The sequence below is a fragment of the Pollicipes pollicipes genome, unplaced genomic scaffold (genome assembly GCF_011947565.3).
Source record: "Pollicipes pollicipes isolate AB1234 unplaced genomic scaffold, Ppol_2.1 Scaffold_705;HRSCAF=810_pilon_pilon_pilon, whole genome shotgun sequence".
Lineage (NCBI taxonomy): Eukaryota > Metazoa > Arthropoda > Thecostraca > Pollicipedomorpha > Pollicipedidae > Pollicipes > Pollicipes pollicipes.
Genome location: NW_023596987.1, coordinates 34,290 through 49,997, shown reverse-complemented (window position 1 = coordinate 49,997; position 15,708 = coordinate 34,290). Strand labels below are relative to the sequence as shown.

The window sequence follows — 15,708 nt, the reverse complement described above, 5'->3', positions numbered from 1 at the left end:
GCCGTCGGCAAATTTGAGCTACGGCTGTCCGCCGAGTCGTCGGATCGGCCACGTGAGCGGTTGATGGTTGACCGCGGGAAGCGTTGTCAGCCGTCAATGATAGCCGGGGGACGATGCTGTACGATGACATCGACGACTGTGGAGGACACGCTTGAACTATTTAGAGCAACGTCCACGAGGAGCGGTCAACTTAAGGCTATGAAGAGTAGCTTTAATCACAACGAAGAACCCAACAGCGCAGTGACTAGCACCAGCGCAGAAGTGCAGCCCGAGGCGCGGCAGTAAACACCGTGACGGTAGGACACTGACCGCGCGCGCTCGGGTGGCCGCCACTCGTTGCTCCTTTGTAGCGGCGGTTGTGCATACTTGCGTAATGCAAAGCCCGGCATCAAGATGACACCTTGCGATACGTTTCGCGGGCGGGGTATCTCCATTTACTCACGTCACATAGCGTGCCAGTTGCGAGTGGTGTCACGTTATCGTTTTGTTATTTATTGCACTCAAAACCGGCGTTCTTAGATTTGACCTTATTATGATATTCACCGTCAGAACTCGTCTAGGGTTGCCGAGACGCGGCGCTTACTAGACGGACATTCACGATAAATGGTTTGACAGCGTCCACCAACAATATTGCACGGTTTGACAACGTCCACCAACAACATTGCACGGTTTGACAGCGTCCACCAACAAAATTGCACGCCATTTCAACACCACGCGGCTAGTCAACGGTCTGCATTTCATACAGAAGTGGTGCAGTTTCTTGTTACCTCGTGGATGAACTATCTCTATCAGGATTCACACAAAATTAGTTATTCGCACGGAATGACAATCTCCACTGCACGACATCCGAAGACACGTTACGAAGGATCACAACGGTCGGGGCGACAACCACACTAACCTACGCCACACGGTCCACACGGTTCACACCAACATACGCACGTCTCAGTGGCAGGGTCACAGCATCGTTACAAGCTTCCCGTGAGGTCAGCAGCGCACGTCTGCGCTGTGCAGTGCGCGCCAGGCCGGACCGGCCGGTCAGGTGGCTTGGCCGACTGTCAGCGAGGTCTGCGACGTGTACGGCCGGCGGCTCTGGTCCACATCCACCGCGCCGGCGCTGCCGTACGCCGCGCGCCCGCCCGCCGGCCGCCGCATGTTGTTCAGCAGCCGCACGTGGTGGTGGTCGAGCGCGGCGCCGCACAGCGAGTGCCGCTCGCGCCGCACCAGCTCCCGGTTGGCCGTGAACAGCACCGTGTGGTAGGGCAGGGGCTGCCCGCGGCCGCCGGCGCGCGCCGGCTCGGGCGCGCGTCCCAGCACGCCGTTGTATACCACCAGATCGTCGACGAGCAGACCGAATTCGCGTACTCCGCGGCTCGGCGTCTTGGCGTAGTTCCACAGCTTCACCATGGACACGGTGTGCGGCCGGTCGAAAACGACGTAGACGCGGTTGAGACAGTCGGGCAGCAGCGGCGCCAGCCACGAGTGGCGGCCATCTTGACCGTCCGTCACGCCGTCCACCAGCTTGTCGGGAGTGCGCACGTCGTGGCTGATGTTCTCCAGCACGTTCACGCTGTCCGGGTGGGCGGCTACCTGCCGCGCCGCGAGCGTGATTGGCCGGCCGGCCTGGTCGAACAGCTGCAGCCCCGTCAGGCCGATGTAGTAGGGGTCACCCCAGCTGGAGTTGAGCTGCAGCTGGAAGACGAAGCCGCGCGGCATCTCCGGGGCCTCGTACTCCTCGCAGGCCAGGCCGTCGCCGAGCGCCGGCCGCGGCGCCCGAAGGGGCGGCGCCGGCGGCGACGCGGCGCCCTCCCAGCCCAGCGTCTGGCCGAAGTTGTAGTGCAGATGACCGGGCCCGGGACGCAGAAGCACGCCCTCTGACGGGCCCACGCGGCGCCCGTCCACCTCCAGAAGGCAAGTGCGCGCGCCCTGGTCGGCCTCCTCGGCGCAGCTGTTGTAGTTCCAGACGCGCAGGCCTGACAGCCAGGTGACGGCGGCCAGCCGGACGGTGAGCGTCACGGCGTGGCCGGCCGACCACGGCGCCAGCCACATGTGAAGCGGGTCGGACGTCATGTGGTGGCCGTCCACCAGGCTGGCCAGGCCGCGGCCCGGCGCCGAGCAGCTCAGCTGCGCGGCCGCCAGCTCCACCGGCTCGCCGTTCTCCCTGAGCAGCTCGAGCGCCGTGAGCCCCACACACTCAGCGCCCCAGGACGAGGTGAGCACGAGCCGCAGCTGCTGGGCGCGCAGTGCGGCGCCGGCCGGTGGCCCGTCCCCGGCCGACGCCGGTGGTCGGTCCTGCAGGTCCGAGGTGAAGGGCCGCTCGGCCGTCTCGTCGGCGTCGGCCGTCCGCGGCCGGTCAGCCGGGTCCTGCGCCACCGTTTCGGGCGCCTCGGCCGGCTCGGCGGCGAACGACGCGTCGTGTCGCGACACGCGCTCCAGCACGGCGTCGTCGGTGGTGAAGAGGATCGTGTCGCCGAACGCCTCCGTGCCTCCCAGCGTGTCGCCGCACGCACGTGCCACCTCCACGCAGAAGGGCGGCCGCCCGTCCAGGCCGATCTCGACGTGGCGCACACCGCGAAACGAGTGGCAGCGCGACTTGTTGTAGTTCCAGATGCGCAGCAGCGCCAGCCGGTGGCGCCGGCCGAAGTCCAGCTGCACCAGGTGGTCGCCGCCGGGCGTGAACGGCGCCAGCCAAAGGTGCATGTCGTCGCGCGTGCGGTTCACGCCGTCCACCAGGTTGGTCACGACGCGCGGGTCGCGATTATACTCGGGCAGCACGTTGATGTCGGCAGGCTCGGCGCGGATCGAGACCACCTCGACCGGCTGGCCGTCGGTGTCGAACACCTCAATTCCGTTCAGGCCCACGTAGTGGATGTCGCCCCACGTGGACCTGATGTTCAGCGTCAGCCATTGGCACTCGGGTAGCTCTGGTATGTCACAGTCACACCCGGCGAAGGCGTCATCGGTGCACTCGACGACCGACAGCGGCGTCATCACCCCCGGCGTGGGCGTGGCCTCACGTGACGAGCAGGCCGTCCAGGACGCGGCGTCGTCCAGCGCGCTGTTGACCAGACGGCCGCGCTGCTGCAGATTGAAAGCTTCCAGCTGGCTCCAGCTCTCCTCCAGCGACGTGTCAACACTGCGCTGTGGCGAGCTGGCGTCCGAGCCGCTCGGCGAGGAGGCCACCGAGCCGCTGCCGGTGAGCGTCGACTCCGGGCTGGGGGTGTCACCGGGGCGCTGCCTGGCTCCGGCGGGCGTGGCGCGCCGGCCGAACCGCGCCGAGCCGACACGCGCCGGCCGCTGGGAGGCCCAGGGGCTGGCGTTCTCCAGGTCCTGGATCACCACCGACTCGGCGCTGCGGGACCCGGCCGAGTCCGGCGTGCGGCTCGGCCTGGACCAACCGCCGAACCACAGCGGTGCGGGGCAAGCACCCGGCGTTGCTTCAGCGTTCGTGGCTTGGGTGGGAGGGTTCGGTGTGGGACACTCTTCATCCTCTTCTTCGCTGGATAGCTCGATGAGTCTGTTGTCGCCGCCGGGGAACCAGAGGGAGGACTTCTCTCGCGCGGATTGAACCCTTCTTTCTGGCTGGCAGCCAGGTGAGGCTACCTTGATCACCGATGGCTGGCTATTACCCTTACGCAGCTCACCATTGTATACCAGCCTGCCATCCATACGCAACTGAATGTCACGTACGCCGATGCCTTGCTCTCGGACGCTGCTGCCGTAGTTCCGAACTTTCACTGCGCTGATCTTCCCGTCAGTCGGGTACAGCAGAAGCTTCAGCGACACGGGCGAGGAGTTGAACGGGCACGTCCAGCCGCTGCCGCCCACCTGATCGCTGGTACCGAACAGCTTCGATACGGTCCTCGTGCTCGCCAGGTCACTGACCCCCGTCACGGACACCAGGTCACGTTGCGCCGCCACCTGCACTTTCCTGCCGTGACCGTCCAAGAAGCAGAATTGTGACAGCCCCACCCGCTCCTCGCTGCCCCAGTTCGACTGCAGCTCCACCTCGAACCGAACCGGTGGCGCCGCCCTGGCGGAGGCGCGCCGCCTGCCGGCCGCCTTCAGCGCCCGACGTGACGCCGACTTGGCACCATCAATCACAGCCAGATTTTCTCTTGCTTCTGCCTCTTTCAATGAATGCTGATCATTTCCACAGTCCACCACTGGCTGGCCTCTATATTTTCTTGCGTCAGCATCGACTTCTGCGCAGTCCACGCCGGTTATCTTCTTGGCTTCTCCGCGGTCTGTTAAGTTCGCCATGTCATCACCGAGGCTCGAAAATGCATCAGTGTGGTGCTTACGCTGCTTTTTAACGACAGCCGTGCCGGATCCCATCCCCGGAAGACTACACTCGTTGAGCGAAAGCGAGGCATTGCCACTCGTTTCTTCTTTAATTTTACACATCGGAGTACTTGAGTGTGCCAGCTGATTATATTTGCTCAGCTTACCTCTTTGTAGCTCAACGACCTCTGGGAGATCTGAACTGTGTGTGTCTGGGTTTTGCTGAATGAGTGAATCAAAGTGCATGGACGATAGCTGCGTGGCTACGCCGTTTGCACTTACAGTCACCTTGTTTGCATGATTTGCACGAGGGTTAGAGTCGTAGTGACCCGGACGCAACCGTGCGCTTGGATTGTTCTGACGGGTACACGCAGTACCAGTAACCATTTCGTCATATCCGATAAATGCTTCAGGTTTATCCAGATTGTTCTGGCCAGCGCGCCTTCCTGTGCTACTGGTCGATGCAGCATCCGCCGTCTCATAATCGGTGCTCTCTGAGCCAGAGCTGGTGTCCTCTGTCGATGTCCCGCCCGTCTCGGACGTATACTCCTCATAATCGCTAGAAGGCTCATTTTCGTCCATATCTCAGGAAGTCCTCAAAGGTGTGCTAAAACGAACACACCCATCTCAAGTATGTAGCATATGCACCACACCTTACCCGCACATGCACCACACCTTAGACCGATCACAGGGATCGTGGTTATCGTGCATCACGTAACAGGCATTACGATCTGCGTGCGTGTTTACAGAGACACCTGGGTTGTACGCCTGATGACCGGCAAAAAGCTCTCATTGCTCGTATTACAGGGCGTTGTTATGCCTACAGCCTATGGGTTTTCTAATATATGCAAATAGTGTGTTTGTGTACTGTGTATGTGTATGATTGATGTGTTTGTGTTTGTTTTGTGGTTGTGTGTTGGTTGTGGTTTGTGGGTTTGCAGTTGTGGTTGTGGTTGTGGTACTGGTGTGGATGTGGGCATTGTAGTTTGGTTGCAGGATGGCTGTGGTGTGGTTGTGGTTGTGGTTGTGGTTGTGGTGTGGTGTGGTTGTGGTTGTGTGGTTGTGGTTTGTTTGGTTGTGTTGTGGTTGTGGCCATGGGTGTGGGGTGTTGGGAGTGTGGGCATGGGCATGCATGGGTGTGGGTGTATGTAGTATAAGGGTGGACAGCATGGGTGCTGTGGTGGGGGGTGGGCTTAAAGGTGGGCTTGGGATGGGAAATTGGTACATCCTGGAGTGCATGACCTGTAAAATAATAAAAAATGCAAAGCCCAACTATCAGGTACCCAGAAATGAGACATTCATGTCAAGATGGCTATAAAGGTGAGCATTTTGAAATGGGTCAGCTCAGCGAATGACATTTAAAGATTAATCATTTCATTTCCTTGAACCATGGTACATCCCACCAGCAGTGCTGTTTTAAAATACTGTCAATAAGTGAAAAGTGACATACACAGGAACTATTTAACAGGGTATGATATTTCCAAATCTGCAACATGCACTAAATTGAGATAGCTGCAACCAAATGACATTGTTAAAATCCACCACAATTTAATCCTTGATGGCTGGATGGGTCATTTGGTAAATGATGGCATCAGGCAGTACGAGGTGAACCGGTGCTGATCATCTAGTTCACCAAAATATTGAACCATTGCCGTCTCAAAGTGACACAAAAATGTGGGTTTCTCAAACTATTCAAGCCCAAGTCACGTTTTATTCTCACCTGTAATGGGATACGTACGGCTGCAACCCCACACGGTCACCGCAATGCAGATCTCAATGTTACTTCCCGGATTCAACCCACGTCCCGCAACCCGAAGGATTCACCGAAGCGGCTGGTTTGTTTACGTACTGTTGTCATGCCAACCTCGTTGGGTATTGACGCTTCTAGTGACTATCCACTAAAGTAATGCAACAGATTCATGAAACGCAAACATAAGAGTCCACCGTCAGCAATGCGTGAAATAAAGCCTGAAGCGAATAACTATGATACAAAATATACATTGGTTGCATGGCTATGTCCGCATGCTACACCAGCAGCCCAAGTGTGTATATTCACGCTGCAATGTGTAATTCTGGTTCCCGTGACTTACGGACAGGAGTTCTTACCCACCAGTAAAGTGCAATCATCCTTCCGGTAATAGTTCAAGGATTAGTGCGTTTATTTAACACTGGGAACTATTAATGACTGCCGCTTCTGCGGCTAACCCAAGGGGCAAACCGGCCTGTTAAGGACCTTGAATCGGCGCGATCGGTGCGCAGGCATCTGGGTACGTATTTTTAGATACTAGTTGCTGGAGACTCCTTGCGTCGCCGCTTTCATGGGCATTCGGCTTCAGTTCGCTACTTGAAAAATTCCCCTAGCTTTGTTTAGGTATCGGCGAGCAAGACAGCTCTGGTCTTGGTGTCGGTTCCTTTACCTCCTTGCCTTTCCCGGGCGCGTCCCGCTCACGTTCCATTCTCGGCGCGAACCGGAACGACCAGCTGGGGGTCGTTGCACACTGGACACGGCTGCCGCTGGCGGTCACGTCCTTTTCCCCCTCCCCGCTCCAACCGATCAAAATCCAATGCAGCGGCTCCGCAGGGCGTCAGTATGCCACCGTAGGCTCGTGCAAATAAGCAGCGCTAGCGGGTAAAACAGAGTCAAGCGGGTCCTCCAGCAGAACGTGTCCTTGCGTGATGACAGAGAAGCCCCTCAGTGCCGCGACATCGCGTGCAACAAAAGGAAGGTCTTTTGTAAGGAAATGTGTCATCGCAAATACCCTGAAATCCTGTATATCATAAGCATTGTATATAACCTTGTAAATAAAATATCTTGACCTCTCAATTAGCATACCTAGCGAGTTTGAACTCACCAGCTCATCCATACACATGATCTTACTGACTGTCCATTACGCTCTCCACAAGCAAACGGGCGAATGGGTGCCAGAAATGGAGAGGGAAAGCAAAACATGAGTGCACATACCCGGAAAATGGCTGGATGCTCAAATGATCCTTGATCGCTTTCAAGGCAAGACGACCATGGTGCAACTGCTTTAATAAGACATAAAATGTGAGACCATGGTGAAGAATGGCCACAATCTCTAAGCAATTATTTCAGTTCGTTTCCACTCTTCTCAGACGACAGGTACACACCTTCGCCGCTGAAACGTGTTATTTAACGCAAGGACGACGACATACGGGTGAACAACTCTCACTCATATATTACATACACCCTTAAAAAACAAAGAACAACATTCACAGCTGCTAGCCGAACACCAGCGACTTCTGCACATGGTTATGTATTCCACAAAACCACGGCGGCCTCTTGTCTGGCGCCAGCTGCCAGCCATGCAGCATTGACCTGCCCCTGAACAAGGTCACATGCTCGTCGTCCATCTGGTCGAGGTATCAACTGGTGAAGAACAGGGAACAGGCTAGCGGCGAGGCAGCTACCAGCGGATGACGCACGATTGGAGCCAGCATCTCAGTCAGATAGAACAGCAGGGTCTTGCGCTGCCTTCTTGCTTGCTTTCCAAGCCTGGCCAAACATACAACAGCGTCAGTTTACCCAGACGAGAATACCATGCATACAGTAGTCAATTTCAGTTTCTCAGAGCGACGACAAAATTTGTAAACAAATGAGCGTCTCTTCAGCCCCAACTAACAATGACCTGCACGAACGTTACCGGCATTCAGCCAGAATATTGTTGTCAAAGCCTACGTGCCTCTCGCCACCCGCCCTTCTACCAACGGGTCATTATACGAGCCCAATATATGTGAAAATAACGGAGGAAAGGGCCAATCGCAGACGCAAAACACCATGTGAATAAGGAAACGACAACTGCACGACTTTCAAATTCTTAACCATTTTCAGTTACATACTACATTACGTACTTACATACATGAGTTACATGCAATGCTCTCTCTGTTTTCCTGTCTATATCATTCCATTCCTTACACCTTCCCTCAATTCTTTCATTACTCCTTCGCTCAAACCCTTATTCATTTACTACTTTTCCCCTCTTTTCTCGCCAACCGCAACCTTCCCTCTCTTCATTCATACCCGCTTCCACGTCTCCTTTCCATCCCCCAGGCTCTCCAATCCCCCCCCCCCCCCATCCATTCCCTAAATCTCTAACCAATACCCTAGCCTTCCAACTTATTTTCTTATTCCTAAGCTTTGTTTTTAATCCCCATCTTTTGTCAGCTTCTCAGCTCCCTGTCTCCCTCCCAAACACCAACTGCATTAACCGTTTTCACACCTTTTCTAACTTCGCAACCCAGCTTTTTAACTTCCAATTCCTTGCTATATTCGTGTTCCATTTTTTACTCCTTAGCCCTTTGCCTAACCCCCGATCCGTTTACTGACTCCCTGCCTTTTTTCTCACTCCCCAAACCATTTTCATAACTTCACAACTTTAGGCATAGCTCCCTTACTTATTTCATGTCTCCTTTGCCCTCTTTTTTAACCCCTTTACTGCACTTGTAATACCATGCTTTTCTTTTTAAATTCTGAACTAGCCCCATAGCTTCTCCACTCACTCTCATACCTATTTACGAACTCCGTAACTTATTCACTAGTCCCTCACTACCTCCCTCATTCTCAGCTACCCAAAGCCTTCCGTAACCTAAAAACTTATTTCATAACTCCATAAAATACATTATTTTCGTCCATTTTTGGCCAAGCAAATTTTTCTCGCTCTCAAACTGAGCCATCTAAACGTTTGAACTCCAAACTCCTTTTCCAACTATCCAGTTCGTCTTACCACTCTCAACCCCTATTATAACCCTCATAACTCCATCTCTCCAACTCACTTTATGAATACCCATTGTTTTTTTCTGATTCCATCTCTTGTCATGACCTAAAAATCTCCTACCTTTTTATTTATTTTATATACTCAAACTTCTTTACGAAATCCCACATTTTTTTTCACGTAGCTTCGTACATCCACAATTTTCTAACCATCACCATAACTCTAGCTACCCCTCTACTTCCGACTACCTCCATCACTTTTTAACAACCGAACTCTGCCTTTAACTCACTCCATAATCCTCTCGTCGTTTGGCCCCATAACTACCTCCTTCCCTTACTCCCTGCTCCCTCCTTTACTAACACCCTAAATTCTTAACCCCCATAACTCCTCACATCAAGAAAAGAAAGAGGAAAAGGGTGACATTTTCACCCTTCCCAAAAAGTGTAAGGATACGCCGTGTTGCTCACCTTTGTGTGTGAGTAATCTGCAACAATAGAGCCAAAACATACAACGGGGAATGCTACAGACACTAAATTTCGTCTGACAAATGCCCTGACACCAATCAGGATGCCTCCAGACATTGGGATTCTTGGTCACTTCGCAAAATCCTGCAAGAGGGCAAAATGTTATAGCGTTTCAAATCCTTGCATGGCCGTCCATACATTACCGTTCACCTGTTTTCCGGACACAATGGCGTAACAAGGGCGTCAAGGGTATCAAACGACACTCTGTGACACCAAGGGCGTTTTAAGGCGTCAAGGGCGTTTAATCGTGCCTCGGATGCGGGAGGGGGGGGGGGGGGACGGGACGACGTTACGCTTAGGTGTGGTTGAAGAGCATGCTTGCATGCTTGTTACATGCTTTGAACCCTTAAAGCCGGTTATCATTGGCTTCCTCTCAGGCAAAGCAGCAAGTACGTCTTTGTTTAATACCTCTAGCTAAGTCAGGAGGTTGATGAATGTTACATTTTTGGGACGCTACACTTAACACAGCGTAATCACGAGCCATAGGGGATTTCGCCCAGCACAATCGACCAACATGGAAAATGTCCGACGGGGCGTAATGTAATTTAGGGACGGCGCATGTGGCAATTTTTCAGCAAACCTGGAACAATGGATGAGGTGCTACATGCCTGGAACATGCATTCCTTGCATCAGATGAAATTTGCTCTTTGGGTGACCCCACAGCACGCTCGAAACCTGAACGGCTCTGGATGGCTGCCTGTTCTGTGCTTAAGATCTTCTAATTAAAACCGATCTCTAATCGAATTAATGATATCTTCACAAATAAATAATCAAATATGCACTTAGGGACAAAGAGCAACGGGTCCCACTTTTGAGGTTCTAACGTTAGCCACATGGTTATCAATGACAGCGATGCATGGGAAGGCTTGACCATGGTTGGCCTATGTACCTTACTTAATTCTCCTTAAAAATCCGTTGCGGAAAAATACGCTCTTAGCAATGCGCTAGAAACGCGACTAGTTGGGCCTTCGAAAAATAGACCCCCAGAAGGCTCCAAGTTGTTGTTTGCTGACATTACGTGGCCTCGAGGAAAACCCGAAACCGAAACGGCCGACCTGACCGAATATATATCCTGTTATGACAAAATGAAATACGTCAGTAAGTTTCTGAGAAGCACCCGAGGACTGGCGCAATGCCCATGTAGTAACGTTAATTAAGGAGGGGACCAAAACGTGTCAGCAGCTACAGGCCTGTCAATCTTACCTCAGAAGCAAGATCTAGTAAGGCAAGGATAAAACATCGGATAAGATCGCTATCATGTAAGATATTAGACAAATTCATTAGGACTGGCATTCAGTGATACTTTGATAGGCATCATTCGATGGATAACAGTCAGCATAGCTTTCTTTCTAATGGATCCTGTTTCACAAATTTTCTCTGGACTTCATGGAGCATGTTACTAGTCAGGTACGTAAGGCAATAGTTTAAATGTTGTTTATCTAGATTTACGTAAGGCGTTTGATAAGGTGCCAAATCAGGGTCTCTTATATCAGTTAAAACTGCATCACATTGAGGGAAAAATTATTGGGTGGGTGAAGGATTGGCTGAAAGACAGGAGTAGACAGCAGAGCGCAAGAGTAGCGCTCAAATGTACTAAATCCCGGTGGGGGCTGGTTAAGAGTGGGGTAGCGCAGGGGTCGGTGCTGGGCCCTTTGCTCTTTATCATTTTTGTGAATTATATTGATATAAGATTCAGAAGTAAAGTACTTCAGTTTTCTGATGATATTAAATTGATAATGTCGAGAAATGCCGACCCGGTTAAGCTTGACTGAAACAAACTGGTGAACCGGGCTTCTCTGTGGCAGGTGTCATTTAATCTGATGAGCGAAAGGTGATTCCTTTCAGTAGCTCTGGCAGCGATGGCATTAACTATAAAATTGGACGCAGGGAGTTAGACAAGATCGAGGAAGATGGCATAGGGGTCATAGCCTCTAAGGATTTAAGGGCACTTCAGATGCTCAGACGCATTAAAAGAAATGTCTATTACCACAGTAGGAATGCTGTCAAAAGTTGCACATAGTTTATGCCAGTGCACACCTAAAGTGATGTATCCAAGCTTGGCCCCCAAGCTTCCAAAAATATATAGATAGGCGGGAGAGGGCACAGCATAAAGAAACTAAAAAGATAAATGGGACTGACAACTTAAAATATAAGAATAGACTTAAGGCATTGTATTTGCATTCATTGAAATATCATAGGCTTAGAGGGATCTAATAGACATTCAAGATTTTGAAATGGATGGACAAGGTAGATCTACAAGAAGCACTGGAAACTGGGCAAAGACTTAGAGGAAACCAGATTCATTTGCCAAAAGGCAGCAGAACCATGAAATGGCAGATGTCATTTAGTCAAAGAATAGCGAACCACTGGAATGAGCCGCCAAACGACAGATGTCATTTATAGCTAAATTCAGGCAGGCCAGATGGCACAATAAGTTTTGAGGATATGTTCAAAACCTGAAGTGGGCTAACCGCGACATGCTATTGTGGCTCTTAGTCAACCTGCCAGTTCATGTCTTTAGGAAATCTGCTCATCAACTGACACCCAAATGCATTGAACAGTCAAAATTCTTTTGATTCAATTTTGTCTCCTTTATGCTGCATGATGCACACCAGATGTGGACACACAAAAAGCTATCATATAAAAGAAAACAGTTAAGATGACTGACAAGCCAAATGATGATGGAGTAAAAATGAGTTGAAAATATTCATTCCTGGGACTGTTTTGTTCCAGGGGGCATTTTTTGGACTCTGGGCATCTATTTATGCTCTGAGGCCTATTGCATCGCCTTGTGGGCCATATCTAAGCTTCTCAGATGTCAAATACAGTCCCACAGATGTCAAATCTGCCAAAAGGACTGAGGCCCTCAACAAGGGGCCTCTGCCACCTTTAAGGAAGGGGTGGAGTATGTGAATGATGTCTTACTTGCCCCTCAAATTCAGTGCAGACAAAATTATGCCCTTATCTGCAGGGACAATGGATTCACTATGATTGTCACAAATGATGCAATGGATACCATTAATGCATATTGAACCCTATTAAATTTAGCCATGTTGTTATGCCTATGACTCAAAACTGGCGCTGTTCTACTCAGGTTTAATTAATGCTTGAAGAAAGCTGGTCATTTCCAAGGCTCAAGAAAGGACCCACTAGTTTTATGCCTTCTGTTATGTGCATTGCAACTTCAAAACTAGGTGTGTTTATGAAGGCAACAAGGGGCACAAATATATTTTAAACAAAGTCACAGCTGCAGTGAAAATGCCAAATCCACAAAAGCCAAATCCTGCAGTTCAAGATTGCATGAGGCTGAAGCCGCACTCACATAAAACAGGTCACACCCTGACTGTACTGAAACCATTTATAATTGTTTGCATCTTTACTCTTCATTTTTTTTGAAGTTACAGCCAGCTGTTGAAAATTACACACAGCCAGAGACACTAACAAAAAATGCTACAAAATTGAAGCCCTACCACAAGCCAGTGGAGGAAAGCGTGGCATTGTGTAGCCAAAGCTGAAGTTATTCTCTCACCGGCCTACCTACAGTCCAACGGACATTGACATTCAAAACAAAGTGCAAACGTGACATTCACACTAATACCGTCTGACATTCAAGAACCGCTTCTGGTCGGTGACCCATGATCATAACATGAAAAAGTGCTGAATTCTCCATATGTTCACTATTCAAATATTATCTGGTTGCCAAACAAATTTGGCAAATGTTACAACATCCAAGGAATGTCCCTATGACAGAGAACTGAAGTTATGATGCAAAACACAAATGAGACAAATAGTAAAATACTTCAAAATGGTATACAGTTGGCTCATAGGTTTATGATTATTACCAATACCTTGCAAAGGTTACGATGCAAACACAACTGAGAAAAAATAATAAAATATTTAAAATGGTATAACAGTTGGCATAAACCACAGTATGACCACATGCAGTCGTGCCACGTGGGACGTGCCATTGACATTGGGATTCTTTTAATTAAAACTCATAACTACAAAAAAGCATGATCTTCCCCAAAATATTGTTGTCAAGACATTTATACCAAGATGTTGTTCATTGGAGTTTTCTTCGGGCGCGTCGACTGCAGTGGTCATTTTGCGCCCATTTATACCAAGATGGAAAGTAGGATGAAGCATCTAACATTGTTAGTTTACAGATGAAAACAATGCATGAAGCTATCATACTTGTTTTTAATTCTAGCAACATGCAAAAGGTTTAGAGCAAGATAGCATACTTTATTCATGCTCTTGAATTTGAGGCAGCAAGTAGCTTGCACGCATCATGATTCCAGATTGCAAATTTTCACATTGCACATTTTAAAAAAAATCCACCAACAGTTGAGAGCAGTAACCTATTCAAAAGCAGGCTAAAAAATGACTAATTTTGATTGCAGCATAAGCCACTTAAGCTCCAAAGATGTAAATTTTATCTGGCATATGGTTGCTTTCATCTGGCATATGGTTGCTTTCATGTCAGAAGGATGACATGATCAACTGAAAGCACATTGCTGATGTGATCTGAGACAGGTGGTCTTGGTAGTCCATTTGATGGGAATCCTGGTTAAAGTGAAATGTGTTATTTTCAGAACTCTAAATATTTTAATCTGGACATTATAAATAATTTTATTGGAATCCAATTGAACATTGTAAGACCAGAGTCCTCACACACCAATATTTTCCAGCTATCTTATGGAGTGCTTTGGGCATTTTGTCATATGTGTGCATGGTGAGATTAAGCAGCTTGTATCCTTCATAGCAACCAACCTTTTGTTGGTGATTGATGTTGCTCAAATCATCCATTCACAACTTAAACAGGCTTGGTCATATCCCTCCCTACACCTAACGGCCCTGTAACAGACAGCACATAACAGATATAAATCCACAATCCTAAGAATATCAATACACCAGCATGCATTTCACACCTACACAGGCAACTCCCCTCTGTCAAGCCTTTCCCAAAATATTTGATGATCTTACACGGTCAGAATCGCTGTGTGCGAAATGTTGACCACACCACCCAGCTATTCCATTATATAATCAGCCGACCGCTCCCTCACGTGCGTGTTATACCCATAACTGTGATTCCCCAAAATTTGTATTGCAGGCTTCATTTCATCTTCCAACGCAAAATGCCATTTTTAGTTCTGGCCATACATCCCAAATTCCAGTCTCACTCGTTAGATATCCTTGGTCTCACCTTGGCCCCACCCCTCCAATCCTGATCGGCCCGCGTTTTCTGTCTTGAGATACGCGCAGTCACCAGCTGATATTTATGCTACCAAATAGAGGCTCTATTAAACCGGCCACCAAAAATGACTTGAACTATGCAAAATGGCCATGTTAACTAACTTGGATGAATCACAACCAAAATACACGTCTCACCACCGATTAGATTATTGCGACCACTATGAATGATTTTGCCATCGGTTTAACCGAGCTCGTTAAACTTCATGCCTGGTTAGCAGGGAAGCCCGCGTCAGCAAAAGGTTCCTAGTCAACCAGGGACACATTTTGCCGAAGAGAAGCAGGACGGGACCCTGGATGTCAGTCACTTGCGTTGGTCGAGGTCCTCTTGCGCGATATGGGATGACAATGCGAGAAATGACGATGAGATGGTCCACAATAAGACAATAGAAGGGTCTGGCCGGTCACGAGCACTAGCACAGAACATCGGCCTTCAGAGTCCCTAGCACGGGTCCTAAAGCGGACCCGGGTCCCGTTTGAACCGGGGGCCCGATAGCCCTAACCACGGTTCATAATGCAATCCATAAACATGCTTGGGTGGTGTGCTTTGTTGTTGTCATATTTGCCTTTAAAACCTGTCTGATCCGATTATTTTGAGATCAGAGCCCACCCAAAGCAGAACTGTTGTGTGTGCTCAATGAGCGTTAACTTCATACTGCAAAATTCCAGTTATACAGTTGAACTCAATAGAAAACCTACATGCACCGTAATGCTTGGTACGGCCCCCTGCCCTTTGACCTCCCTGGCATTGAACAGTCGCTGCCACCGGCCGCAGACCATCCAAGTCAGAAGTCAAATAGTAAGCGCACACAGACGTAGCCACGATCGAGAATGAAGAGGGTCACCCCACATCCCACCCCCGTACGTGATGAGTTTTCGCTTGGATGCCCCTCCTCCTCTCCAGTATATCTCCCTAC

The 15,708-nt window shown here is 50.1% G+C and overlaps 1 protein-coding gene and 1 long non-coding RNA gene across 5 annotated transcripts; both read right to left on the bottom strand.

Annotated features, from left to right (window-relative positions):
- Positions 1-18: 18 nt before the first annotated feature.
- On the bottom strand, positions 19-6,088 carry LOC119108917 (katanin-interacting protein). The gene is made up of 6 exons (XM_037232462.1): positions 6,002-6,088; positions 3,293-4,888; positions 2,653-3,211; positions 2,338-2,550; positions 1,222-1,731; positions 19-24 (listed from the first exon to the last, which is right to left on the bottom strand). Exons 2-6 carry the CDS (start codon positions 4,861-4,863, stop codon positions 19-21), a joined length of 2,859 nt encoding a protein of 952 aa, XP_037088357.1. The 5' UTR covers positions 4,864-4,888; positions 6,002-6,088.
- A 1,329-nt stretch (positions 6,089-7,417) lies between these two features.
- Positions 7,418-14,745, bottom strand: LOC119108915 (uncharacterized). Of its 4 annotated transcripts, none has more exons than XR_005095368.1 (3): positions 14,722-14,745; positions 9,482-9,622; positions 7,418-7,798 (listed from the first exon to the last, which is right to left on the bottom strand). It is a non-coding gene; the product is annotated as an uncharacterized LOC119108915 (long non-coding RNA). The 4 variants fall into 4 exon arrangements; XR_005095370.1 differs by having other exon boundaries at positions 14,702-14,730; XR_005095367.1 differs by lacking the exon at positions 14,722-14,745 and adding an exon at positions 14,525-14,674.
- Positions 14,746-15,708: the final 963 nt, after the last annotated feature.

Bases quoted from the DNA above. Each gene is read 5' to 3' on its own strand.
- LOC119108917 (XM_037232462.1), bottom strand. From the start codon at position 4,863: ATGGACGAAAATGAGCCTTCTAGCGATTATGAGGAGTATACGTCCGAG. The intron at 2,551-2,652 runs GTGCAGCTGGAC...CGCCACGTCGAG, and splicing joins CGCCCGGCGGCGACCACCTG to ATCGGCCTGGACGGGCGGCC. The intron at 1,732-2,337 runs GCCGACGCCGAC...CTGGCCTGCGAG, and splicing joins CGGCTGACCGGCCGCGGACG to GAGTACGAGGCCCCGGAGAT.